Source organism: Phyllostomus hastatus, unplaced genomic scaffold, assembly GCF_019186645.2.
Source record: "Phyllostomus hastatus isolate PE091 unplaced genomic scaffold, TTU_PhHast_1.1 phas_contig_64, whole genome shotgun sequence".
Lineage (NCBI taxonomy): Eukaryota > Metazoa > Chordata > Mammalia > Chiroptera > Phyllostomidae > Phyllostomus > Phyllostomus hastatus.
This window is the reverse complement of record NW_025333928.1, coordinates 4,661,637-4,688,625: the sequence shown is the minus strand read 5'-3', so window position 1 is coordinate 4,688,625 and position 26,989 is coordinate 4,661,637. Positions and strand designations below refer to the sequence as shown.

Genomic DNA, 26,989 nt, shown 5'->3' with positions numbered 1-26,989 from the left:
CCACAGCTCTGCTCTCCGCTAGGCGGCCCAGATCCGCTGTCCGGCAGTGCCTGGCTGCGCATGCGTAAACTGAACGAAGGTCTTCATTGGCCGGGTAGACCGTGCGCGGGGACTGCGTGGGCCAGCAGGTCGCGCGCTGAGGGGAGCGGGGCGCCCATTCCTTCTAGAGGTGCCAGTGGGGCTTAAAGCCAGTTGCAGTTTTGTTATCCACAGTCCCCGTACGGCTGCTCTTTCCGATTCGTTCTCAGGCGCGATGGAAGAGGCTCCCGGGAAGCCCCTCAGCTGCGAGGAGAAGGAAAAGGTGTCGGGCGTACGGGAAGGGCTGACTCCGAATTCTCACCTCTCTCCAGCATTGTAGGCCGGCTTCTATGTCTCCGGCTGTCTGGGGCTGCACTGACCTTTAACCTACGCTCTTTCAACTCGGGATCTCCCAGGGAGTGAAAGCGTAGAAAAGCGCTGTGCTTGCCTGGTAGTGTTTAAAGAACACATTTGCTTTAAAAGTTTTTACAGCACTAAGGCATAAATACAAAATGCAAAACTGTAGATAAAACTAAAGTCCCCATTGACACCCTCTCTGCCCCAACACACTCTCGGTCTTGGCTCCTCCTAACCCGCCCCTTAAGTCTGTTACTAGTCTGGTGAGGAGTGCGGAGGGGCGCGGTTGTATTCTCTAACCACCAAAAAGTGATGTGTTGTTTTTCGAAAGGAGAATGTTCATATATGGTACAATCTTGATGGTTCTGCAGCTTCTGTTTTCCTTCTCCATGTTTGATTGACATCCATATTAGTATATGTTTATCGACCCTATTTTTAAAGTTCTGTATCGTGTTCTGTAGTATGGAATTGCCATGGTTTTTTTAGTTATTACTCTGCTGAGAGACACGTGGTTTCCAGCTTTTGTTTCTACAACAGTTGTTTCTACAACAGTTGCTCTGACTATCTGTATTTATGCCACCTTTGCTTATGCTGATATTAGCTAGGATGTATCTTGTGCTGGCTGTTCCAGGCTTTGTGCTACACTCTTCATTCACATTAACCAACAGTCATCCCAGCCTACCTTCTAGTGGGGGTGAGAGGGGTATTTACAAGTCAAGATAATTTACAGATAATTGATAAGCCTGGTGATTAATAGGACGTAGTCTCTGTTAGACTGCTTGAGAAGCAGTCTAGCAGAGAGTACAGACTCTAGAGCTGGACTGCATGGGTTTGAATCACATACAATCTATAAGCTGTGTGATCTTGGACAAACTGATTTCCCTCTGATCTTCCCTAGCCTCTCCGTCCTCTTCCAGGTCTAGATTCAAATGGTAGTCCTCAGAAATGATCCTCGGCCACCTTATCGAAAGTGTAGTCCATTCCCATAACTCTGGAGCTCTCACTTGATTACTGTGTGAAATCCGTTTATTTGTTTTCTTTGTTTTTAAATTAATTAACTTTTTAAACATTTTACTGATTATGCTATTACAGTTGTCCCATTTTCCCCCCTTCACTCCCCTCCACCCCACACACCCCCTCCCACCCGCATTCCCCCACTTTAGTTCATGTCATTGTAAGTTCTTTGGCTTCTAAATTTCCTGTACTATTCTTACCCTCCCCCTGTCTATCTTCTACCTACCATCTATGCTACTTATTTTCTGTACCATTTTCCCCCCTCCTCCTCCCACTCCCCTGTTTATTTTCTTGTTTATTGTCTGCATCATTTACTATGTGTAAGCTTGAGCACTCTGTATACCTGGAACAATAGCTGATAGCCTTACATACTAATACAAATGTGTTCCCAGGTGGTGGAGATACCTGGACCAATACCCGACAAATAAGAGATTCATTTTCCAAGTGAATGTCTGAGGGTAACAGCTTCTGCTACCTTGTAGGATCTCACAGTGAGAATGGGGGGTAGGGGAATGGAGAAGTAAACAGATAACAAAGTATAATAAGTACTGTGATAAAGGAAGCATAGAGGAGAGATGGAGTGTCTAATCTGGATTGAAGAAGGACCAGGAAAATAAAAATCTAAGATGAGGCTTGAGGAATCAGTAAGAATTAGCAAAGTGAGCTGGGAGGAAATGCTCCAGGTGATAACAGTCTGTGCAAAGGTACTGACACAAGAGAGGATTTGGTGCTTTGTGAGAAGTGAGAGTAATGTGAGCTGGTACCACTGCCTCTTGCTGAGGGACCAGCTGAGCAGCTCACACTCATGTCAGATAGGCACTGTACCCTGTTTCTCTGCTCACTGTACTCTTTCCATTGCTCAATATTGTCTGGTATTATACTTCCAGTTGAAGGAGAAATTAGCATTCTTGAAGAGGGAATACAGCAAGACCCTGGCCCGCCTTCAGGTAAGTGAATCTTATTCTCTCAAACTGAGGTATTATAGCACAGACTCTACAAAAACATTTCTTTGTAATAATGAAGCTTTAAAAAATGTTTTTTCCCTTAATTTGTTCCTTGAGCTGCTTTTGCTTTCTCTAGCGTGCCCAAAGAGCTGAGAAGGTTAAGAATTTTATTAAGAAAACAGTGAAAGAACAAGATTCTTTGCTTCAGCCAGAAGTTTCACCACAGCTAAACCATTCAGGTAAAGCTAGCTCATTCACTTACATTTGCTTCATTATTCATTTCAGCCAGATGTACAAATACTGCCAGATGTATTTGGCTGTGGTTCTTTTTCTCATAGTCAGAAGGTAAGGACAGAGTAGACTCTAAAGTGTACAATTTAGCCCTGGCTAGTGTAGCTCAGTGGATTGGGCTCAGGCTGCGAACCAAATGGTTTGATTCCCAGCCGGGGCACATGCCTGGGTTGTGGGCCAGGTCCCCAGTGGGAGCCATGTGAGGGGCAACCACACATTGATGTTTCTCTCCTTCTCTTTCTCCCTCCCTTCCCCTCTCTCTAAGAATAAATAAATAAAATCTTTAAAAAAATAAAAATAAAGTGTACAATTTGATGGTCTTTTATATATTCACAAGACAATGCAACCATCATCACTGTCTATTTCCAGAACATTTTCACCACCCCAAATAGAAACCCCATTGCCATCCCACCCCAAACCCCTGGTGACCACTAATCTATTTTCTGTTTCTGTGGATTAACCTGTTCTGGACATTCATGTAAATAGAATCGTGTAATATGTGGCCTTTTGTGACTGGCTTCTTTCACTTAGCATGATGTTTTTAGTGGTCATCCATCAGAACATACATCCAAGCATGCATTGTTAACCATTCCATTTTGCAGCTGAATAATATTCCACTGTATAGATGTACAATGAGTTGATGGACATTTGGATTGTTTCTACTTTTTGGCTGTATGAATTTGAGCTATTAACCTGCCAGGAACATTCATATACAAACATTTGTGTAGACATATATCTCCAAGTACTTCAAATATATACCTAGGCATGCATTTGTGGGGTCATATGGTAAGTCTGTGTTTAACTTATTGAGGAATTACCAAACTTTCCTGTAGCAGCTGTACCATTTTGTGTTCCCACCATGATACCTAAGGGTTCCAATTTCTCCACATCATCTCCAGTACTTATAATTTGCTATTTTAAAAATGATAACCATCTTGGTGGATGTGAAGTGGTATCTAATTGTGGTTTTAATTCTGCATTTCCTAGTGACTAATGATGTTGAACACCTTTTCATATGCTTAGAGGCCATTTTTATATCTTTAAAGAAATGTCTGTTCAAGTTCTTTGCCAATATTTTAATTAGGTTATCTGTTTTTTTATTCTGGGGTTGTAAGGGTCCTCATATTATAACTGCTAGACCCTTATTAGATGCAAGATTTGTAAATATTTTCTCCCATTCTATAAGCAATAAACTATCCTTTCGGTTGATTTGTTTAGTGTTCTTTTTCCCTCTCAAGGTTTGGAAGTTATACTTACTAATTATTGGAAATATTTTTAAATTAAATTTCTAAATATACACAGAGAAAAATGTCTGGCAGGAAATATTCTAAAAAACAATGGTCATTTCTCATGTTAATACTTAGATAATTTATAATCATAAAATCTGAGGCTTTGAAATAGGAAAGAGGTATTAATATTACTTAAGCAAAAAACTGCTGCAGCAGAAGAAGCAGCATGAGCAGAGGGAGGCAGATCTGGCCAGAGGCTAGGGGCCTGCAAGGTGGCCCTATAATGGGCCCACCCACCACCCTATGGACCAGTGGAGAAATAAAAGACTCCAAGCCCTAAAAAAAAAAAAAGACATGAAATAAAAAATTAGGTAAGATATGTGGGGAATTGGGGAGATGTTGGTCAAAGGGTACAGAGTTTCAGTTACACAGAATAAATAAGCTTTGGAGATCTAATGTGCAACATGGTGATAATAGTAAATACTGCATGTATACTGTATACTTGAAATTTGTTAAGAGAACTGATCTTCAGTGTTCTCACCACACAAAAAATTGTAACTGTGAATTGATGGTCATGTTAATTAGCTTGATTATAGTAATGTTTGGCAATGTATACATATATCAAAACATCACATTGTCTACCTTTTTTACAATTTTTGTCAGTTGTACTTCAATAAAGCTATGAAAAAAAACTAAGAAGAAAAGGTGATTTCAGTAAAGAATAGATAATTTTTTAGTTTAAAAATCACTTTTCTAACACAATTCTGTTTGTTTACCTTTATATAAAATTATTACAGTTTATTAGATTATGAAAAACTTGAACTTTAATCTGCCTGAATGAAATACATTGACTTTCTTAAGTAAATATTTGATAGTATTTACAGATAATATTTGAAAATAAGTATTTTTTGTTTCCTTTTGAAAGAAAAATATTAATTATACAATTTTTTCCTCCTTAGAACCTAAAACTAATGTATCTTCTTGTGACACATTACAAATCAACACCCTTCTTGATGAAGAAACTGGAGATGTTGAGCCTGAGTCCTTTAAACCTGGACATGGTCCAGCGGAAGGATTACACATACAGAAAACAGATGATAATCAAGAATATTTTGCCTGCAGGGTCAGTGGCCCTGATAGCAAGAAAAGGAAGAGTAAACTGCCAGGGAGAAGAAAGAAGCAGCAGAAGAGAATATTTATTTCACAAGAGAGAGAATCTTTCTTTGACACTGATTCACTTATCCTCTCTGGAAAAAGACTAAACAAACAAAAAGAAATCAATAGTGAAAATCCTGAGACACCTGTAACTAAAATAAGAACTAAGTTTTTGAGTCCTCAGTCTGACATTCCAGATTCTCAAGCACCAGTTGCAGAAACTAATGGAGGGAGTGTATTAATTCTGTTCAATGCCAAGCCACAAAGCAATGTGAATGCTGTCTTAGGAGAAAGTAATTTCCCTACGGTGCCCCCACATCCTTTGTATACTCCCTCAGATAGCAGTAGTGGTCCACACCTTCAACATAAGCCTCCTAAACAGAACTGTGAGCTTACTGCTCACAGTTTAAAAAGCATTAGCCTTATGTCACCTGTAAACTTGGAGGCACACAGCAAAAACATGGCTGTCTTTACAGGTAACTCAGAGGTAAATAAAACTGTAAGTGCAAGAGGCCAGCAGCCTAAAAGTCTTGACTTAGAAGCAGATAATGCATGTTCTGTAAATGAACTCACTTGTAAGTTACCAGCAAATGAAAACCAAAACTTAAAAGACCAAAATCACACAGAAGAGTCTTTAGAACCTTTCAGTAATGCCCTTGATGATAGAAATGAAAGTGTTCAGGAAAATGTGGTTCTGAATCACTCTAAGAGTTTTGGCCCAGAAGTAGTCTCTCCTGTTTCTGCAGAAAATCAAACACATTCTTGCACTATGCCAGAAGGCCTTCTTTTTCCTGCAGAATATTATGTTAGAACAACACGACAAATGTCAAATTGCCAGAGGAAAGTAGCCCTGGAGGCTATAATTCAAAGTCACTTCAATGTCAGAAAGAAGGGGGTTAAAAATAAAAATAAGGAAGCTACTAAAATTTTAAATCTTTTCAGTGAAGAAACTAATGAAAGTATAACTAGGGTGTGTGACACATGCACAGGACAAGCAAGTTCAAGAAGTCCTCTTCAGACACTTCTCTCATTAACTGAAGTCAGTTCTCCCACTGGGCCCACTAAAGATGACTTTTCTAGGAAGGTAGCTACTCAGCCATCCAGTAGAAGACACAGAGGAAAAAGAAAGTCAATCTGCACCCCTACATCACATCATCATGAACTACTTTTGCCCACTTCTGGCATATCAGGCATTAACAGGTCCAAGGAAGAAGTCACCTTGCACAAAGAAAAGAACGAAAAAGCAATTATTCACGGTAAGAGGAGAGTAATGGTAAATCGAGGTGAGGTTGAGGATGATGACAACATTGGCTTCATTGTGTGCCTGGTAATTTCTACGTGCTGTGCAGATGCTAACTTGAACCATCACAGCAACCCTACGGAGGTAGCATTTTTTTTTCAAAGATTTTATTTATTTTTTGAGAGGGGAAGGGAGAGAAACATCAGTTGGCTGCCTCTCGCACACCCCCAACTGGGGACCCAGCTTGCAACTGAGGCATGTGCCCTGACAGGGTACCAAACTCGTGACCTTTCAGTTCCCAGGCTGGTGCTCTGTCCCACTGAACCACACCAGCCAGGGCAGAATCTATTTTTATCCTCACTTTACAGATGAGGAAACTTAAGGCACAAGGAAATTAAAGTGTTTTAATTAATTAAAATGACAAAACCAGGGTTCACACCTGGTCATGTGGTGTCAGAGTTCATGAATGTGGTTTAAAAAGTTAACAATAGGGCTCTGGCTGGCGTAGCTCAGTGGATTGAGGGTGGGCTGTGAACCAAAGTATCGCAGGTTCGATTCCCAGCCAGGGCACATGCCAGGGCTGCAGGCCACGGCTCCCAGTAACCATACATTCATGTTTCTCTCTCTTTCTCTCCCTTCCCTCTCTAAAAATAAAGAAATAAATCTTAAAGGAAAAAAAAAATTTCTTAAAGGAAAAAAAAAAGTTAACAATCAGCCCTGGCTGGCGTAGCTCAGTGGATTGAGCGTGGGCTGAGAACCAAAGTGTTGCAGGTTCAATTCCCAGTCAGGGTACATGCCTGGGTTGCAGGCCATGACCCCCAGCAACCGCACATTGATGTTTCTTTCCCTTCCTTCCTTCTCTAAAAATAAATAAATAAAATCTTTAAAAAAAAAGTTAAAAGGAAAATATATTGGACATTTAGCTAAAATTAGTGTTCAGGTACAACACAGTCTTTATCCATGGATGGAAATATAAGTAATATAGGAAGTGTTTTTGAGATGAAATGAGTGTCAAGAGAGAGGTCACTGACAAACTCTTAGGAATGATTGTCTAAAAAGTGCAATAGGTCTGAGCAATTTTTTTTTATTAAATATCCAATATACTCTTTCTGAGGTCTGTGGGACATAAGATTTTGGAAGATAGTAAGTGACATGTTATAATTTAAACTTTTTAATTAAATTTACTTGGGAGTTATATCTGATAAACTAAGCATAAAAACTAGATAATTCGTTTTGGCTCTATACTAGAGATGTGTAAACTTTCCATAAAAGGTCATGTAGTAAATTGTCTTTGTGCCCTGTCAGAGCTACTCAAATATAGTGCAAAAATAGCCATAGACAACATGTAAATGTGACAGCATTCCAATAAAACTTTATTTACAAAAACAGGGAACCTGCCCTGGCTCAGTTATTTGGAGTGTCATCCTGTACTCCAAAAGGTTTAGGTTAGATCCCAGGTCAGAGCACACACCTAGGTTGCAGGTTCAGTCCCCAGCCTGGGTGCATACAGAAGGCAACTGATCAATGTTCTTACATTGATGTTTCAAATCAATAAACAAATCCTTGGATGAGTATTAAAATAAAAAGTAGGAAGCCTTCTTGCTCTATACCTTTGGACTGATGATCTGGTCTATGAGCTGTAACTAGTTAATAAAGTAAAAATAAGAGTCATTATGACTTACCGTCCAACAAGAATACAAAGAGAAAGCAAAGAAATCTCAGTAAACTAGAAACATTCTTTTGTATCTGTTGACATAATCTGCTGTTTTAGTAACCTGCAGCTACATTAAAATTTCTTTTTCTTAGGTGACCTTCACATAACAAAATTAACAAGTTTAAATCCAGTGAACAATTCTACAACATTTAGTATATTCATAACATGCAACCATGATTGATCCCTACTTAGTTCCAAAACATTTTTACCACCCTACATGGAAACCTTGTTTCCACTTTATTTCTTACCCATTTCTCCTTCCCCGGCCCCTGGCAATTTATCTCTATGGATTTACTTATTTCATACCAATGGAAGTATACAAAGTGTGACCTTTTGTGTCTGGCTGCTTTCGCCTTGTTTTCAAGATAGATCCATGTTCTGGTGTGCACAGTACTTCATTCTTTTTGTGGCTAAATAATATTCTATAGTATATATGTAACAGCAATTGTTTAATTCATTTATTAGATGATGGATGCAGCTGCATTTTGAATGGTATAGAATTCCAGTCTAAGAGTAGTAAATAACTCTGCTTGAAAGGGAGACTAAGTTTTCTTCAGTGAGAACTGCCAGCATTTTGTAGACTATAATCTGAAAGTGTGCTAGAATCATAGTTTTAGAGCAGAAAGATCTTTAGAGATTCTCAGTACAGTTCCCTTATGGGGGATGAGGGAAAATGAAGAGAACTAACTTGCCCAAAGTAACACAGCAAGTCAGTGGCCAAGCTGGGACTACCCTCTGTCTTCCTTCCCCTAACCAATGGCTGTCAGCCCCATACTATTTTGGGTACTTCAAAAGGAGAGCTGTTAGTTAACTACTAACTTGTAGCTGATATTTGAATGAGTTTTCAGAATTATGGTTGGGAAATGATGAACTTGTTACATCCTGTTGGAGTTTGGAAGTAGACTCTCTTGGGGGTTAATGTCTCTCCTGGGTATGTTATTGTTCCTCTCTATTTTAGGGAAAGAAGGTCACTGCCAAAAAGAGGACTCCTTTTCTTCCAGTAATAATGTTTATTCAGCTTTGGGCAATGATGCTTGCAGTGCCCCATCTCATAAGCATGAAGTGTTAAATTTAAAGCAACTGTCATCTGTTCGCAAAATCACAGACTTTCAGTTACCTGATGAAGAATTTGGACGTCTTAAGCTTGAAAAACTGAAGTCCTACTCAGCAAAGCCAGTTGAGCCTTTTGGATCAAAAGTGTATGGAGATAAGCATCTTAAAGAGGGAAAACGTATTGTTTTGGAGGAACTGACTCCTAAACAAATTGATGTAGAAATGGAGGACTTGGGAGAGGAACTGATTGTTCTACCAGGAAAAACACATCCTAAAATACCAAAGCTAAAAAGCCAGCCACAGCAGAAGGGCCTTTCCTCATCCATATTACTTTTCACTCCTTTAAATACTATTACTCCTGATGATGATAAGAGACCAACAGCAAATGTGTGTTCACCTGCTTTCCCCATCATAGGCACTACTCCAGATCTTGGCTCCCAGGCACACAAAGTGTCTGTAGAAGTTGTTAGACTAACTTGCACTTCACCCCCGCTTTCTTATGGGAAAACCAGTGAGAGTCAGCAATGCCACAATTGCACCAGCCCACCAAAATTAGATGGCATGCTCTATGTGTCAGGAAGGGAAGGACAGCCTAAATGTGACTGTGATTCTGGTCCCCATGCAACACCTCTCCCCACTGAGTCGTTCACTTTCCAAGAGGATCAGCTCTGTGGAAATATATGCCTGGAACCATGGAAACTTTACATTGAACAGGTACAGTCCACTTCCTTTGTGACATTTTCTCTAAAGGAATGAAATACCTTACTGTGGACAGCATGACTTCCTTACACATTGATTTCTCAGTATTTAAGAACATTTTAAATGTCACAGCCCTGGTCTGTGTGGTTTATTTGGCTGGAGCATCATCTCATAAACCAAAGGGTCACGGGTTTGATTCCTGGTCATAGCACATGCCTAGGTTGCGGCTTCAGTCCCAGTTGGGGCATGTATGGGAGGCAACCAGTTGATGTTTCTCTCTCATATCAATGTTTTTCTCCCTCTCCCTCCCTTTTCCTCTCTAAAGTCAATAAGCATGTCCTTGGGTGGGGATAAAAAAGATTTTAATATGCTTTGATAGGACTTAACTATAAATGTTAAGTTCATTCTGGGGAAATTAAAGATGTATTTTTAAAGTGGAGTGAGGATCCTATTGCCTTTGTCATCAGTGAGGCAGTTTGCCATATGAATTAGACATTTCGATGAGTGAGTGATGCAGGCAGACATCATATGTAAAGTGTAGACTAATGGTGTGACTTTTTTCTACAGAATGAAATAACAGATGTTCCTACTTGTAACACCTTAAACCCAGGCAACCTACGATTGGTTTCAAAATTAAAGGTCAGAAGACTGTAAACTTATAATGTGTCTTATGTCTTATATGTAAAATATATAATGAATTGTTAGGAAAATAGAGAAGAGTGCCCTGGCTGGTGTGGCACAGTGGATTGAGTGCCAGCCTGGGAACTGAAAGGTTGTCAGTTCAATTCCCAGTCGGCACATGCCTGGGTTGCAGGCCAGGGCCTCGGTTGGGGGTGTGAGAGGCAACCGATTGATGTGTCTCTTGTGTACATAGATGTTTCTCTCCCTTTCTTTCTCCCCCATCCCCTCTTTCTAAAAATAAGTAAATAAAACTTAAAAAGAAAGCAAATAGAGAGGAATTTGATTAGTTTTTCATTCTTAATGCTATTAAATAAACTTGGTTTAAAAAAGATTCAGAAAAACAGATTTAATTAAGTTCTTTGTTTTTCACGATATTTACCTGTATTTGTATTTTGAAATCATCTCCTAAAGAAGTTTATATGTCAGGCTATTGCCAAGAACAACTTAAACTCAGTAACTCATCTAGATTAAAATCAGGCATTTTAACAGAGGGAGAAAGAAGAGGAGTCATTCATGATTTTCCTACCCAAATGATGTGATATATCAGAAAACAGGTAGCATTTCTTGATTGTGATGTAGTAAATGGTTAATCTTTAATATGCTGTGTGATATATGTGGTTCCAAGAAATATAAATTACAATATTCTGTTAATGATATTTTAGTAAATCCTGAGATCAGACCTGTGACCTAGTTAACTTTGTATTCATGATACTTGAAGTAACTTGGTGTAGAGTAGGGATTATCAATTTCAGCACCATTTGCATTAGGGGTGGAATAATCCTTTGCTGTTGGGGTGGGTAGGGGGCAGTGGCCTATCCATTGTAGGATGTTTAGCAACAGCCTTGATCTCTACCAAACAGAACCGGAGCACCCCCTCCCTAGTTGTGACACCTAAAAATGTTTGCAGACATTGTTAAGTGTCCCCTGGGGAGCATTGCAAAATTGCCCTCAGTTGAGAAAAGTGGTATAGGAGAAAGCTTTAAATGCACATAAACTGTGCCAATTGGCTTTCTGACCTTGGGCAAATCATTTAGCTTCTAAGCCCCAGATTCCCTTTCAATAAAAGATACATAGTAATATCTATGTCATTTCAAAGCTATTATTGAACCAATTTTAATAACTAAGTTTCTTTAGAAATCAGCCGTTTCATTTGTGTCTTCAATTTTAAAAGTGATGCTACTTACTGTTTTTATATTATTTTACCTATAGGCAGTTAAACCTCTTTCTCCCCAATCCCCCATTTCCTATATCAGACTTAAGAGATTTTTCCATTCTGTTGGTTTTCCAGAAAAACTAGCTTTTGGTTGTATTGATTAATTGAGGTTTTTGTTTCCATTTCATTTATTTCTGTTTTTATTCTTAATAACTTCTTCCTTCTGTTTTTCATTGTACTTCTTTCATTGTTCTTTTGCTTTCTTAAGCTGCTTGCTTATTTTCTGTTTATCTTTCTTGCTTTTTGATAAATGCTTTTATGATTGATTATACATTGTGGGGGAAACCTTGCTTTGGCCACATGCTGCACATTTGGATGCCTAGCACTCCCCTTGCTGTTTGTTTACAAATAGTATGTTATTTCAACCCATGAATGGTTTATCAGGATGTTTAATTTCTACATGGTTCAGTTGTTAGGGGCTATCTTTTGTGATTAAATTTGAATGTGTTCCATTCTGGAGATATACTTTTCAATTATATCGTAAGATAAGGAAGGAAGGGTATATGTGCAATTTAAAAATATATATTTATTTATTTTCAGCCCTAGCTGGTGTGGTTCAGTGGATTGAGCACTGGCCTGCAAACCAAAGGATTGCTGGTTCAATTCCCAGTCAGGGCATATGCCTGGGTTACAGGCCAGGTCCCCAACAGTGGGCACATGAGAGGCAACCACACATTGATGTTTCTCTCCCTCGCTTTCTCCCTCCCTTCCCTCTGCCTAAATATAAATAAAACAGAATCTTTTAAAAATGTTTATTTATTTATTTTCAGAGAGAGGGTAAGGGAGGGAGAAAGAATAAGAGAGAAACATTGATCCATTGCCTCTTGCACACCCCCAACCAGGGACCTGGTCTGCAACCCAGGCATGTGCTCTGACAGGGAATTGAACCAGCAACCTTTTGGTTTGTAGGCTGGCGCTCAATCCACTGAGCCATACCAACCAGGGCATATAGGTGCAATTTTTTAGTTACATTTAAGACCCACCAAGCTCTTTATTTTAACTTGCATAAAACTTTAATTACATTTACTTGGTATTTCATTTAATCCTTGTCATGCATCACTTTTCATATTCTTTTAATAAAATGGACCCCAAGTATCCATCCCTTTAACATGATTGTTGTTACTATTCTGGTCAGAATCCTTCAGGTTCCTGTTCTGTGGATGTGAGTGCTACGTGGTGGGAAATAGCTGGTGTCAAAGAGCCATGTATCATAACTGCTTGTGAATATGCAGTTTCTCTTTGGAAACCTCTGGATATTTGGCAGTGGGAAAAAATGTATTCCTGGCACTTCACAGAGGTAAGTCCGTTCTGAAAGAGATCTTTGCGATTATTTGTATGCAACACAGAACAGAGAGGTAAGCTTTTTCCCCAGCATTTCATTATGAACATACAGGAAAAAATTTCAAACATACAGGAAAATGGCACAGTGAGCACTGTGTACCTGCTATCTAGACTCTACAGTTCACATTGTGCTTTATTAGCTTTATCACGTGTTTATCCAGAGGTGGAGTTTTATACTAGGTCTGTTGAAGCAGCTTAGAATTTCCAGTCTATTCTCACTTCTAAGCTTATTGATACCCATTTATCTTACCCTTCACGAAAATACTGTTCCTGTTTCTTTTCTGCATGAGTTTTCTTCCAGGCCTTGTCCACTTTCATACATGTCTTACCTGGTTGCAATCCTAGTGTGATTAATTTTTTTTAATCTTCTTTATATCACTTAGCATATTCTCCTCGTATCTGCATTTCTTCTTGTATGTACATATTCTTCCTACTTATCTATTTAGAATTTTATTTCTTTTTCCAGTATATTGGCAAATACTCATAAATTTATCATATATATATTTACTCCTCACCAAGGAAGTTTTCATTAATTTGAGAGAGAGAGGAAGGGGGGAGAGAGAAACCTCGATCACTTGCCTCCCATATGCACCCAGACCAGGGACTGAACTCAAAACCTAAGTATGTACCCTGACCAAGAATCGAACCCGCATCCTTTTGGTGTATAGAACGATGCTCCAAACAACTGAGCCACCTGGCCAGTGCTAAACTTGTAATATATTTAAAGTATACTCTGTGATAATTTGATATGTGTATGTATACAGTGTGAAAGGAGTCCCACAATTAAGTTAACACATCCATCATTTTGCATAGTTACCTTTTCTTTTTAATCCTCACCTGAGGATATGTTTACTGATTTTAGAGAGAGGGGAAGAGGTGGGGAAGAAATATTGATGTGTGAGAGAAACATTGATCGGTTTCTCTCACACTCTACCATGCATGCCCCAACCAGGGATCCCACCTGCAAACTAGGATCTACTCACTTAGCAGATTTCATTCTTGTTCTCTAGTATATATATCCATAGCTTCTAGCTCTGTGCTGTTGTTCAATTAATATTTGTTTAGTGAATACATTTATTTTAAGTGGCTGCATAATGCTTCATTAGCTCACATGCCAGAATTTACTTAATTATTCCACTGTTGTTAGAAGCACAGGTTGCATTAAATAAACACTGGGTAAACACTGTTATGCATATAGCTTATTTGGATTTATGACTCATTAAAAGAGGGTGTTTGCCAGACCTTCTCACAGTTCTCCAAATGTTGGAAACTATCCTGCTCCAGTAAGAATAAAAAGGAATGCAACAAATTTTGGAAAATTTAGATTAATTAAAAATGAAACAACCAAATATTATTTTTTGCTTTTTGTTTTGTTTAGGTTCCTGTATTACAGATAGTTCCCATGCCTGATGTTTGTAATCTGGTGTGTGTGGCTTTGGGAAATTTGGAAATCAGAGAAATCAGGTATATAATTCTTCAGGAGGGAGGTTTCCCCCTTTTTCTTCCCTTTTTCTTCCCTTTTTCTTTTCCTTTATTCCCAGTCTGAAGTTTCCATTTAAGATTTACTTAGTTCTTGACTGTTAAAAACTTACTTCTGACTTCTCTGCATTTTTCCTTATGTTTGGTTTAGGGCATTACTTTGTTTCCCTGATGCTAAAAGTGAAAACCAAGTGCTTCTGAGTTCTGGAAATATACAAGCTGTGCTTGGACTGACAAAGAGGAGGCTAGTCAGTAGCAGCAGGACCCTTTGTGATCAACAAATAGAGATCGTGACAATTGCAGAAGACGGAGGGTAAGAAAAGCCCTGGTTGATTTTAACTATTAGATAAAGAATGATTTTATCCCAGAGTTTTAGAAAAAGTTGGTTCCCCCAGTATCTTGTTTTTCTGTGTTCTAAGCTTGGTATCTCAGGTCCAATACTGGACCATAGAAGCAGTTTAGAGGGGTGGAAGTGACATGCAGGGAGGAAGTCAGTGCAGTGGAGAGGCTTAGCAAAATGTAGTTTGTTCTTATTGTCATCTTTGAAATCTCAGTGTGCCCCTTAAATGTTACAAGTACCTGAAGATCCTAGATCCTTCTCTTGTTCCACACACTTGGTTTTCATGGCTTCTGTTACCATCTAAGATAAATACTAATGGCAAACATATGTTTCCAGCTGTGAGCTCTTTGTTTACCTGCATGCCTATATAATAGACATCTGGGCTTCCCTCAAATTCAACATATTGAAAACAAAGCTCTTAGCATCCTCTATGTCTGTCATATATCCATTCATGTACTTTATTGTGATTTTTTAATCTCTTTTTCCTTATAACAGGACATGGATCTTATCTGTCTTATCTTTTTATGAACTATTGCAGTAACCCAGACAAGAGTCAAATAATTATTTGCTTAAATTATGAAAGTGTTAGTGAAGATGGGGAGAAGCAGACAGATGTGGGAGAGATGAAATGATAAAATCACTAGGACTTGGTGATTAAGAAGATAGAGAGGAAGGAGACAAAGATAATATCTAGGTTTCTGGGTTGGTCACCTGGGTAGATGGTGGTATCATTTGTTGAGATAGAATACAGAAAGAAACATAAGGTTTAAAGAGAGAACTGATGACTTTAATTTCATGTATTATGAATTTGAGGTACTTGCAATCTAGGTAGATAATATAAATAATATATATTTATTGTACAAAGTTTAGAATATACATGTTTTCTGATTGAAACTTTTTTTTGCTCTTAGATTAGTATTTTTTTAAGATTTTATTTATTTATTTTTAGAGAGAGGGGAAGGGAGGGAGGAAGAGAGAGAGAGAAACATCAGTGTGTGAGAGAAACATCGATCAGTTCCCCTTGCATGCCGCTGACCAGATACCTGGCCTGCAACCCAGGCATGTGCACTGACTAGGAATTGAACTGGTAACCTTTTGGTTTGTGGGACAGTGCCCAACCCATTGTGCCACACCAGTCAGGGCAGGTTAGTGTTTATTATACAGAGTTCAATAATATGTAGAAGGACTGCTTAGAAACTGCTTTGGTACAAAGTGCTGGTTTTAATGCTATTTTAAATACAGGAGCAAAGAAAAACAGTTTTTGATGCCCATCGAGGAGACTATACAAACTTTTGCTGAAGTTCAAGGGATGCAGGATGCTCTGCTTGGTACCACTATAATGAACAACATTGTTATTTGGTAAGTTTTCCCTCAAGGTCCTCAGTTTTCTCTTCTGTAATGTAAGTATATACCTCTTATTTCACAGGGTCATTAAGATTAGATAAGAGACTCTGAATATGATTGTTTACTGTCAGGTGCTATATACTTGTCCTAACAAGAACATCATGTTAATTCAGACATTGTGAAGAGATAGTCTGAGTAGACTATAAATGAATGAAATTTTATTGGCAAAATATATGATTGTTTCTGCTTCTGGTTAATGGCTAAGTAGCAGTTATCAGACCAACTCTCCTACTTCAAGTAACTATTAACTCTGGAATAAATATAAAAATCAACTAACTGAAGGCACTGGAGAGTAAGAAAAAGAAGAAAGATACTGGAAGGATAATATAAATAATATATATTTATTGTACAAAGTTTACTTTGTACTTTAGAGAAAGGAAATGTCACTGGATGAGTTTCCTATTCTTATGGCTTTTAATAGAGGATGGGCCCCAGTTGCACACTGGGTGGCCAAAAACCTGATAGAAAATCTGCTGTCTACTGGTTTAGAGAACCACATGACAGAGTTCAGTGTGACCACAGTAGCCAGAAAGTGAAGGAGAAAAAGGTAAAAAAATAGAGAGTCAGATAAGAGCCCTAAAATCTGGCTATAATCTCTGCCTTAATATTTGGCTGACCTTTAAACTACATGTATTCAGAGCAAACTCAGAGAAGCCCAGGTAAGGCAAAGATAACTAAACTTGGTTTTCAGCAGTTGGAATGTGAGTTTATCCAAATTAACTTGTTTACTAGGGAAAAAAAAATCAATATTCTTCAGAGGAACTTAACAGAATCCACAGTTTATATGAAGTGTCATTCACGATGTCTAGACTACAATCCAGAATTACTAGATATATAAAAAGTATTTAATTACAGAATCCAAATCAACACCTTTGTGATAGGGAAACTTAAAGTCCCCAGCCACCTCTCTTTCCTGACCACAGACAGAACTACATCTGACCATCAGTACTGGCAGGGTTAATTTATATTAGGAGAATAGTTTGATTTATTTTTTCTCAGAAGCCTTCTCTATTAACTGTTTCCTTGGGGCCAGAATGGGTCTTGGTAAATGAAAGTTATATTAGTTTCACTACTACCTTACCTCTTTCCCGCTGCCCAATTCTAACCCTCTAGGGATAAAACAGGAAAGCATGGCCCCTGAGAGACAACTTTCCCCTCCTTACCATGGAGCCTCTAAAATTGGACCATGTGATAACATGCCAGAAGACCCTGTTTTCAAATTTCCTGCTGTCTACAGCAGCAGGTTCCCACATGGGTACTTTCCTCAGGCCTCAGGTCTTAATTTGAGGACAACATTCTTTTAAAAAGTTGTTTTTTTTATTCTTTCTGCTATTTCTATAGTCTAGACCTTTACTATTTAGCTCCTAGACCATTAATTTAACCAGTAATTCCCATGAATCAGTATTTAACCTCCAGATCATCTTTTTAAAAAAAATTAAAAGATTTTATTTATTTTTAGAGAGAGGGGAGAGAGGGAGAAAGAGAGGGAGAGAAACAATTGCCTCTCATATGTGCCCCAGCTGGGGACCAAACCTACAACCCAGGCACACAGCCTGACCAGGAATCAAACTGGCGACCTTTCACTTTGCAAGATGTTGCCCAACCAACTGAGCCACACCATTTAGGGATTAAATTATTTTTTATTTATTGACTTGAAAGAGAGACATTGATTTGTATTTTCCACTTATTTATGCATTCATTGGTTGATTCTTACATGTGCCCTGACTGGGGATCGAATCCACAACCTTGACATATCGGAACAATGCTCTTATTAACTGAGCTACTCGGTTAGGGCCTCCAGATCATCTTTTATGCTATTTTATAAACACTCTTAGTCCCATCCTTCTCCCCTCCACCCCAGAAATAAAAACTTCCATGGGGCCCATGTTTGCTTTTCTTTAGCTTCCATTTCCCTCATATTCTATTGCAAAAATTCCTCTTCAGCTATTCCATATTCCTTAGCTCCATTTTTACTTCCCGTCCCTCAGTTCCCACCTTATGCTAATAGCATTTCATACATAATGGATCATAACAAGATTTGAGGTTGAGGAGGGATCTCTATACTTAGCTTCTAAGAGTCAGTTTAAGTTCTAAGGAGTAACTTCCCCAGCAGCTACCTTGAGTTCTGTCCTATCACCTCTGCCCTCATTGGTATTATCTTATCTGAATTCATGTGGCCCTAATTTTTAATTTAGCATATGCTACTTTGTATTATGAAAGTCCCTGAAGACACTACCATATCTTTTATCAGTTATCAGTGCCTGCCTTAGCTCCTTGCTTGGGTAGCTGCTCAAAGCTGTATGGCTCATACTATCTATCAGAAGCTACCTTTTACCTCTCAGGCTTTCTCTAACTTTGTGTGTACACAGAGTAGTTGTTCACCTCTCCTGTGGGACTCCTGATTTGTTAGGTACCTAAAGCAATTCATGTTATACTACAGGTTCGAGTGGCTCATTTTGAAACTACTGTTGAAGGTTTAAATATTTAAATCTTGGTCAAGCTGTATTCACTGAGCATCATCTTTCAATTATTTGATAGATATTTGAGTCTCTACTTCTCTGTGTAAGATGCAAATGTGAATCAGATCTGAATCCTGTCCCCAAGGCCCCTAAAATCTAGTAGGTAAATAAGATTGCTTTACCATTCCAAGTGTATGATTCCTTTATAGTTCGCACAAGGTCAGCGTGAAGGAGATTTGGACAGAGTGCTTTGGGATTTGGGAAAAAGGCAGTTATTAAATATAGAGCATGGACTAATCTCTGTAAGGGATAAGCCTGCTTTGGTGTCCCTTGTATGAAGAAAACCTTGCATACTTACATGAGAATTTAATTTTCTGTCTTTAGTTTTTGTGTACAGTATCTGGGCCATAGAAAGTTTAGAAGTATTTGTTGAATGAATACATTATACCCTACTATAGTATGTATTAAATAAAAAATGAGTCATATGGACAATACTATGTAGAATTGGAGGTGAGAGGATTTCTGTGGACTGATGCAGATAGGGAGGAGTGAGAGTCGAAACTGAGCTCTTGCAGCTGGGAGGAGTTGAGACATAATCTGGGGGCCTTGAGGATTGGGTGACCATTGGTCAACATGGGATGAGATTAGTAGTGGGGAGGGTTTTGGAAGGGGTAGCTTGAACCAAGGCAGAGAGCTGGAAATAAGCATAATATGTTGAACAGATAGTGAGAAGATTTCAGGTATGGAGTGATGAGTGACATAGTACTGCAAGTGCTAAATTTGTGGGAGTTGTAACTACCATGAAAAAGAACTTGGGCTTTATCTGTGGCCAGTGGGAGCCAACCGAAAGTTTTTCATAGACAGGGTCACATTATAGAATATTTGTTAGTATCACAAATCCTCAGGCTAAGAAGCGGTTCCAACAAACTTTCTTTTTTTTTCTCCTCTTTTATATTCATCCTCTTCTCTTCTCTCATCCTTTTTTGCATTTTTCACCCTAGCTTAGTGTCTTTCTTTCTCTCTCTGTTATCTTGGGCTAGCTCTAGAATAAGCAGATATTATAGAGACATAATTATGACTCTGTTTTAGGTGTTGTCTCTTGCCAAACCAGATTTGGTTTCCTGACCACTGTCCTCCATGGAAAATTTAAGTGTAACAAGAATTGTGGCAAAATCATAATGATAGAGCTATATATACCATGTGGCTTATTTTAATATCGACACCAAGTAAAATGATGTAATGGAAACCTTTTCTCCTAGAATTTGGAGAGATTTCTCTCTATTGGCAGAGCAGAGGACTAAACTATCAAAGTAAACCATTGACCAAGTGAAATATAGTTCTATTTTTAGCTAAATCTGTGACTAACCAATATAATGGGACTGCATCCCTTAGTTTTTTACCTTGGGCCCCTCCTAAAGGATGCTGTGATAAATAAGAGACTATTATGTGAAAACCAGTTTGCTGGAAGAGTGTTACCAGCTTTTCTATTTTTGGTGTCTAAGGAATTTAAAAACTGGTCAGCTCCTGAAAAAGATCTACATTGGTGATTCCTACCAAGCTTCCATCTGTCACAAAGCCTATTCTGAAATGGTAAGTAGTGATCAGTTGGGACCACTTTGTATCTACTTGGAGTGTTACTTTTGGTATCACTGAATGAGAACAATAACTTAGTACTAATTAACTGGCCTTCCCTGTTGCCTATCTTTTTCAAAATTGGATAGCAGTATTTGTTCTTTCTTGAAATTTATAGATGAAAATAAGTGTTGGTACAATATGATTGCTTGGTAAATTTTCTGTCTATATGACTTAATGGCAAACATTTATTTCTGACTGTGAATTTATTTTTTAAATATTATATTTCTTTTTTTAGAGAGAGGGGAAGGGAGGGAGAAAAAGGGAGAGAAACCTCAATGTGCAAGAGATACATCGATCACAGCATGGATGGAATTGGAGAGTATTATACTAAGTGAAATAAGCCAAGTGATGAAAGACAAATACCATATGCTCTCACCTATAAGTGGAACATAATCAACAAAACAAACAAATGGGCAAAATTAGAGCCAAAGACATGGAAATAAAGAACAAACTGACAATGACCAGAGGATAGAGGGAGGGGGATAACAGGGAAAGAAAGGGAAGAGGCAAGTCAAGGAACACGGATAGAGGACTCATGGGCATGGACAAAGGGATGGGGATTGACTGCGGGAGCAAGATGAGGGTGGGGAGTTGGCGGGGCAGGGGAGAGCAACGGGGCAGCGGGGAGTGGGACAACTGTAATTAAACAACAGTTGAAAACGGAGAGAGATATGTCCATCAGTTGCCTCTTGCGCGCTGCCAACTGGGGATCTGGCCTGCAACCCAGGCATGTGTCCTGACTGGGAAGTGAACAGGTAACCTTTCAGTTTGCAAGCTGACACCCAATCCACTGAGCTACATCAGCCAGGTTCTGGCTTAATTTATACCAAGAAATATTTATCCTTGTTATCAGACTTGACTGCCAAATACATTGCCATAAATGAGTTATGATGTGAATGAATATCTTGAGGGAGGATGATTAAATGGTCACAGATATGCTTTTCTCTTAGGCTTTCGTGTTCTGTGTAAAAACAAACAGCCTATAGCCTCTTAGCCATTGTGTTAAAAACTTGGCGTATAGCCTGTTTTTAGCATCTGTGCAGGTTGGAGTAGGGACGACTGCTGGGTGTATCCACCATTGAGCCATGAGCAGAGGCAGTAGCAGCCAGTTTAGTGCTGTGTGGAGACAGACTTGCCCAGCCTTAGGGCTAACCTATGAGCCTCAGCACATGGAGGCTCTGAACACAAAAGATGCATCTCTCCTAGCCCAGTGACATCTGTCTGTGGACATGAACTCAGAAGTTTGTGGTTCTAGGTAATCTGTCACATGCTCTTGGGGCTTACTATTCATTTTAATTTAAGAGAGTTGAATTTGTCTCTGGAATTATTAAATTTACCTACTAGGCATTTAAATGTTATATCTTTGGTATTATAACATTAGTACCTATTTAATTTTAAAACATTTAGCACAAAATGGAAAAGATAGTAAAAGTTCCTCATGAAGCCAACCTTCAGAAATAGTAATTTATAGTTGAGTGCAGGAATCAACAAACATTTCTGTAAAGGGACAGACAGTAAATATTTTCAACTCTGTAGGCCACATGGTCTCTGTTGCAGCTACTCAGCTCTGCCACTGTCACACAGAATCACCCAGAGATCATATCATTTTTGCATGTCACAAAATAGTCTTCCTCTGTCTTTTTTCCAACCATTTCAAGATGCATACACCATTCTTAGCTCATGGGCCATACAGAAATAATCCTTGAGCCAGATTTGACCTGTGGGCCGTAGTTCGCCAACCCCTAGTTAAGAATATAGCATTTAATACTTTTTTAACTCACAGTTGTTTTCTGATTATAAAGGTAATGCATTCTCATTACAAAAATTCAGTCATTCTGTAAATGTATAAAGTAGAAATGAGTGTTATTGATCCTAAGATGGCCCTGTAATTAATTTTCCCTATTTCATCCCCCAGAATAATTATTCTCAGTATGTAATGTACATAAAACCATGACTCATGTGACTCAGTTGGTTGGGTGTTGTCCTGCAAAGTGAAAGGTCACTGGTTCAATTCCTGGTCAGGGCACATGTCTAGGTTGAAGGTTTGGTCCCCAGTGAGGCATGTGCAAGAGGCAAATAACTGATCAATGTTTCTCTCTCACATCGATGTTTCTCCCCTTCTCTTTCTCCCTCCCTTCCGCTCTTTCTAAAAATAAATAAATAAAATCTTTATTTAAAAAATACATATATATGTGTGTGAGACATGTATCTTCATACAGTAATGTTATTAGAATATGTCATTTTAAAGCTGGGAGAGATTTGTAATACGTTTTCCTATAGAAACAACCATAGGTGATAGTGTCTTTTTTTGTCACTCTTCCTCTATAAATATAAATTAATAAGCTATTATAGGCTGCCTAAAAATCCAATAACCACTTACAAGATTGTTTTTATGGAAAAATGTGTCCTGAATTTTCAAAAACCAACTGACAAATGAACATTTCTAGTTTGAGGACTCCCTCCATGTGTTTATATGCCTTCTTTCCCTGGAACACTGTTTCCCCAGATGGATGGCATGGGTGTTAATGGTGTCTAAGGTGGAGGGAATTGGTGTGTGAGCTAGATTCACGCCTGGAAAAAACTGAAAAATCACTGGGAGCCCTGAGCTGGAGAAGCAGGAAGTCTAGCTCAGTGATAGTCTCAGCAGTGCCTGCCTGAAAAAGAAGTGAGCCAGTGATGAAATCATGGATACTTATGAGCCTCTTGATTGTTCTTGTGAGTCTTTAGTTTTGAATCTGCCAGCCCTTTCTTTTTCTCACCATAATCCTAATGATTTCCTTGGTTATTAATTTTTCTTCTGAATTAGGGGCTCCTTTTTGTTGTTCTGAGTCATCCGTGTGCCAAAGAGAAGGAGTCATCGGGAAGCCCCATGTTTCAGCTTATTGTGATCAACCCCAAGACAGCTCTGAGCATGGGTGTGATGCTCTACTGTCTTCCTCAGGGGCAGGCTGGGAGGCAAGTATGTGATTTTTGGTCCATGAGTGTGACCTCTTGAAAGGCACTTGTGCAAATACGGCAACCAACAAAATGTGTTATTGTGTCATTTGGATGAATGGAAACATGAAATACTATGTATAGATCAAGGTAAAAAATGTTAAGTAGAATATTTAGTAGATGTGAGTCAAGCCTCAGGTTCCCTGTACCCTATCCCACCAGCATGACATTGGATAAGTATTTTATGTGTATCCAAGCCCTGATTTTCCCCCATAATGTTCTCTACAGAAAACTTATAATTTGTTCTTTCCATTAAGAAAAGGTTTAAATGTACTTTAAGAAGACTTCTTTACTTTGAAATTTGAATGAGCCTCCACCATGTAGGCAGTTAATATTGATCTATTAATAAATATTTAACTATTGACTGATGAGATCTATCAGTGGCACTCTGCAAGATGCTAGTGATATGGCAATGAGGAATAACAACTCATTTTTATGAAGCATTTCTTGTGTGTTAGATACTATACTATCAACTATTTCATTAAACTTCATAATAATCACCATGTACCCATTTTACTGATGAAGTTAAATAACTTACCCAGAGTCACACAGCTCTTTGTTAGAACTCAAAGTCAGGTAGCTGGCTACAGAGCCCTGTCTTAAAAAGACAACCAGACTCTGCCTTATGATTACACTTTTGTGGAAGAGGTACCTCCCAAATATGGAAATAGGATAATCTCACATTGTGAAAAGTGCCCTGCAGATAAAAACAGGTCACATGATAGAGTGTGTGTATGTGCACTGCTGTAGACAGGTGATTAGGTATGACCTTTCTGTGGAGGCGCAGGCCTGAGTAATGAGAAAAGCTCAGCCACACTAAGGTCTGGAGTTAGAGCTCTCCAAGAGAAGGAACTAGCAAGAGCAAAGACACTGAGGAAACTGGGTTTGGCCATGGTAAACTAGAGTGCCAGGTGTATAAGATACATCAGGAGCTAGGTAGGGACTGTACATGGGATTATGTTTCAAACTGCAGCACAGTAGCCAACTGCCCTAGCATTGCAAGTACAGGCATCTATGGTATATTTCTTATTGCTATAGGGAGCATGGTTTGGAGCTTTTTTTGGGGGGGGGGCAGATGTGTGGTTTTAATCTTCTCTTCCCTGCTTGATGTTAGGTTCCTAGAAGGTGATGTGAAGGATAATTTCGCAGCAGCAGTGTTGACTTCTGGAACGATTGCCATTTGGGACTTACTTCTAGGTCACTGCACTGCTCTTCTTCCACCCATCTCTGACCAGAACTGGTCTTTTGTTAAATGGTCAGGTACAGATTCTCATTTGCTGGCTGGACAAAAAGATGGAAGCATATTTGTGTATCTAATAAGTTAGAGTAAGGTAAAAACACACTGTTCTGGATATGTTTGGCCTCCTAGTGCTTTTTGAAGTTATAACTGTAAGAAAAGTATCTGAATGACATTTAAAGTAATTACTTGTATTTCAGACAGACTTTTTATTCTGATGGTGATGGCCTTACTGATCTTTAATGTTCATTTATACATTGGGAAAAGAATATTAGGTTAATTTTTGTAATTCCTCTCATTTGTGCATTTGCTTTTAAAAGTGTACATAAAGCTTCAAAGGTTAATAAATATTTGTTATGCACGCTTTTTCCCAAGAGCATGCCCACACCTTTCTTCCCCCTTTCTTTCTCAGGCGTGCTTTTTCTCCCTAAGTTCTAGGGGACCCGAAGAGACTTGGCAACCAGGGAAGCAACGGGCAGTGGGGGCTAGTCCCAGGTTAACCCCCTGAAGCTGACCCCAAGGTCTCCTTTTCTCTGACTCTCTAGTAACCTGATAGCAGCTGCACCTTGGCTCACTTCTTTCCCATAACATTTCTAAAGAGCCAAAGCAGCCCTGCCTAGACTTGCTTCTTCTATCTTAAGCTTGTTTCACTGTCCCCAGCTTCAATAAACATACTCTCAAAATAAAAAAATAAATATTTATTTGATATATTCTGCTTGGCATATTATTTTTCCCACTATTAAGACCATTTTCAGAAACAAATAATTATTTTACAACTAGAATAGGCAAGATTTGCATAATAAGAGTAAACTGCAGTTAAGTTACTATACTCACAATACATTTTTATCCCATTTGTAATACTTTATTTCTATATACCTACTAAAAGTAATACAAGATTTACTGAAATGTGTTAATTTAGAAATAGTTGTTCTTTATTCTCACATCCATCCATGATACAAGTACCTGTGTTATCACTGGAGTCACTTTTGAGTCAACAGCATGGCTATAGTGAGTACATCATCTTCACTTTTACCTGAGTGATTTGAGAGAAAGAAGTTTTTAAAGTCCTAATCTGGTAGTATCACTGGATATTTTGTCCCAACCTATAAGTATTTATTTGCCTAACATGCTTTCATTATCTATATAACTATTTGCTCTATTACCTATTTTTAATCTCATCTGAGAATATGTTATTGATTTGAGAGGGAGAGAGAGAAACAATGATCAGTTGCCTCCTGTACATCCTCTAACTGAGGACTGAACCTGCAACCTAGGTATGTGCCATGACTGGGGATCAAACCTGCAAACTTCTGGTATACAGGATGATGATCTAACCAACTGAGCTACCCAGCCAGGGCTCTATTACTTCTTTTTTTTTTTTATTTCGAAATACTTACAGATTTATAGAAGAATTTCCTTGTTTTTACACAGTTTTCTTTTAAAGATTTTATTTATTTATTTTTATTTTTAGGGAGGGAAGGGAGAGAGAGAGGGAGAGAGAGAAAGAGAGAGAGAGAGAAAGAGAGAGAGAGAGGGGGAGAAAGAAACATCAATGTGCGGTTGCTGGGGGTTATGGCCTGCAACCCAAGAATGTACCCTGGCTGGGAATCGAACCTGGGACACTTTGGTTCCCAGCCCATGCTCAATCCACTGAGCTACGCCAGCCAGGGCTATTACTTCTTTTTTAAAGATACCCTTTATCTGGCTGGTGTGGCTCAGTGGGTTGAGTGCCAGCCCGTATACCAAAAGGTCACTGGTTTGATTCTTAGTCAGGGCACATGCCTGGGTTGCAGGCCAGGTCTTGGGGGGATGTGACCAACAGATGTTTCTCTCCCTCTCTTTCTCCCCTCTTCCCCCCTCTTTTAAAAAATAAATCTTTAAAATATATACCTTTTTATAGTGTTACTGGTTTTTGTTAACTTAATTACTACCCTTTGATATATTTGTGTAAAAGATTTAACTTTCCTATATTCTTTTCCCACAAGTGAGATCTTAACTTTACATGACTGATAGTTTATTTGCTAGTACATGATGGATAATAGACAGCTTTCACAAAGATTTAATTGACTTAAAAACCCTGAGAAACATAACTCTTAACTCTATTTAACTGTTCAGGACTTCCGGCCAAGATGGAGGCGTAGGTAGACACACTGTGCCTCCTTGCACAACCAAAATAAGGACAACAACAATTTAGAAACAAAATAACAACCAGAACTGACAGAAAATTGAACTGTATGGAAATCCAACAACCAAGGAATTAAAATAGACACATTCATCCAGACTGGTAGGAGGAGTGAAGTCAGGCAACTGGGCGGAGAGGGGTCGCGGCAAAAAAGCGGTGGTACTGGGCATGCAAGGCAGCAGCTGCCAAACCATGGGCATGCAGGCAGCAGCTGGCAGACCTCAGGCGTGGAGTGGCAATGGGCAGACCCAGCGATGTGACGATGGTGAAGCTGGGCATTGTGCGCATGGTGGCTGGTGGACCAGGTGAT

General features: G+C 38.9%; 1 protein-coding gene across 3 annotated transcripts; it reads left to right on the top strand.

The window, feature by feature from the left end:
• Positions 1–102: 102 nt before the first annotated feature.
• PALB2 (partner and localizer of BRCA2) lies at positions 103–25,168 on the top strand. 3 transcript variants are annotated; one of them, XM_045849161.1, is made up of 13 exons: positions 103–301; positions 2,277–2,336; positions 2,470–2,572; positions 4,813–6,264; positions 8,921–9,729; positions 10,282–10,353; positions 12,744–12,905; positions 14,328–14,413; positions 14,580–14,741; positions 16,011–16,127; positions 20,134–20,221; positions 23,073–23,221; positions 24,375–25,168. In XM_045849161.1, exons 1-13 carry the CDS (start codon positions 254–256, stop codon positions 24,583–24,585), a joined length of 3,519 nt encoding a protein of 1,172 aa, XP_045705117.1. In that variant the 5' UTR covers positions 103–253; the 3' UTR covers positions 24,586–25,168. The 3 variants fall into 3 exon arrangements, with proteins under 3 accessions (XP_045705117.1, XP_045705119.1, XP_045705118.1); XM_045849163.1 differs by having other exon boundaries at positions 23,073–23,225; positions 24,375–24,534; XM_045849162.1 differs by lacking the exon at positions 10,282–10,353.
• Positions 25,169–26,989: the final 1,821 nt, after the last annotated feature.

Bases quoted from the DNA above. Each gene is read 5' to 3' on its own strand.
- PALB2 (XM_045849161.1), top strand. From the start codon at position 254: ATGGAAGAGGCTCCCGGGAAGCCCCTCAGCTGCGAGGAGAAGGAAAAG. The intron at 2,337-2,469 runs GTAAGTGAATCT...TGCTTTCTCTAG, and splicing joins AGACCCTGGCCCGCCTTCAG to CGTGCCCAAAGAGCTGAGAA. The intron at 6,265-8,920 runs GTAAGAGGAGAG...TCTCTATTTTAG, and splicing joins CGAAAAAGCAATTATTCACG to GGAAAGAAGGTCACTGCCAA.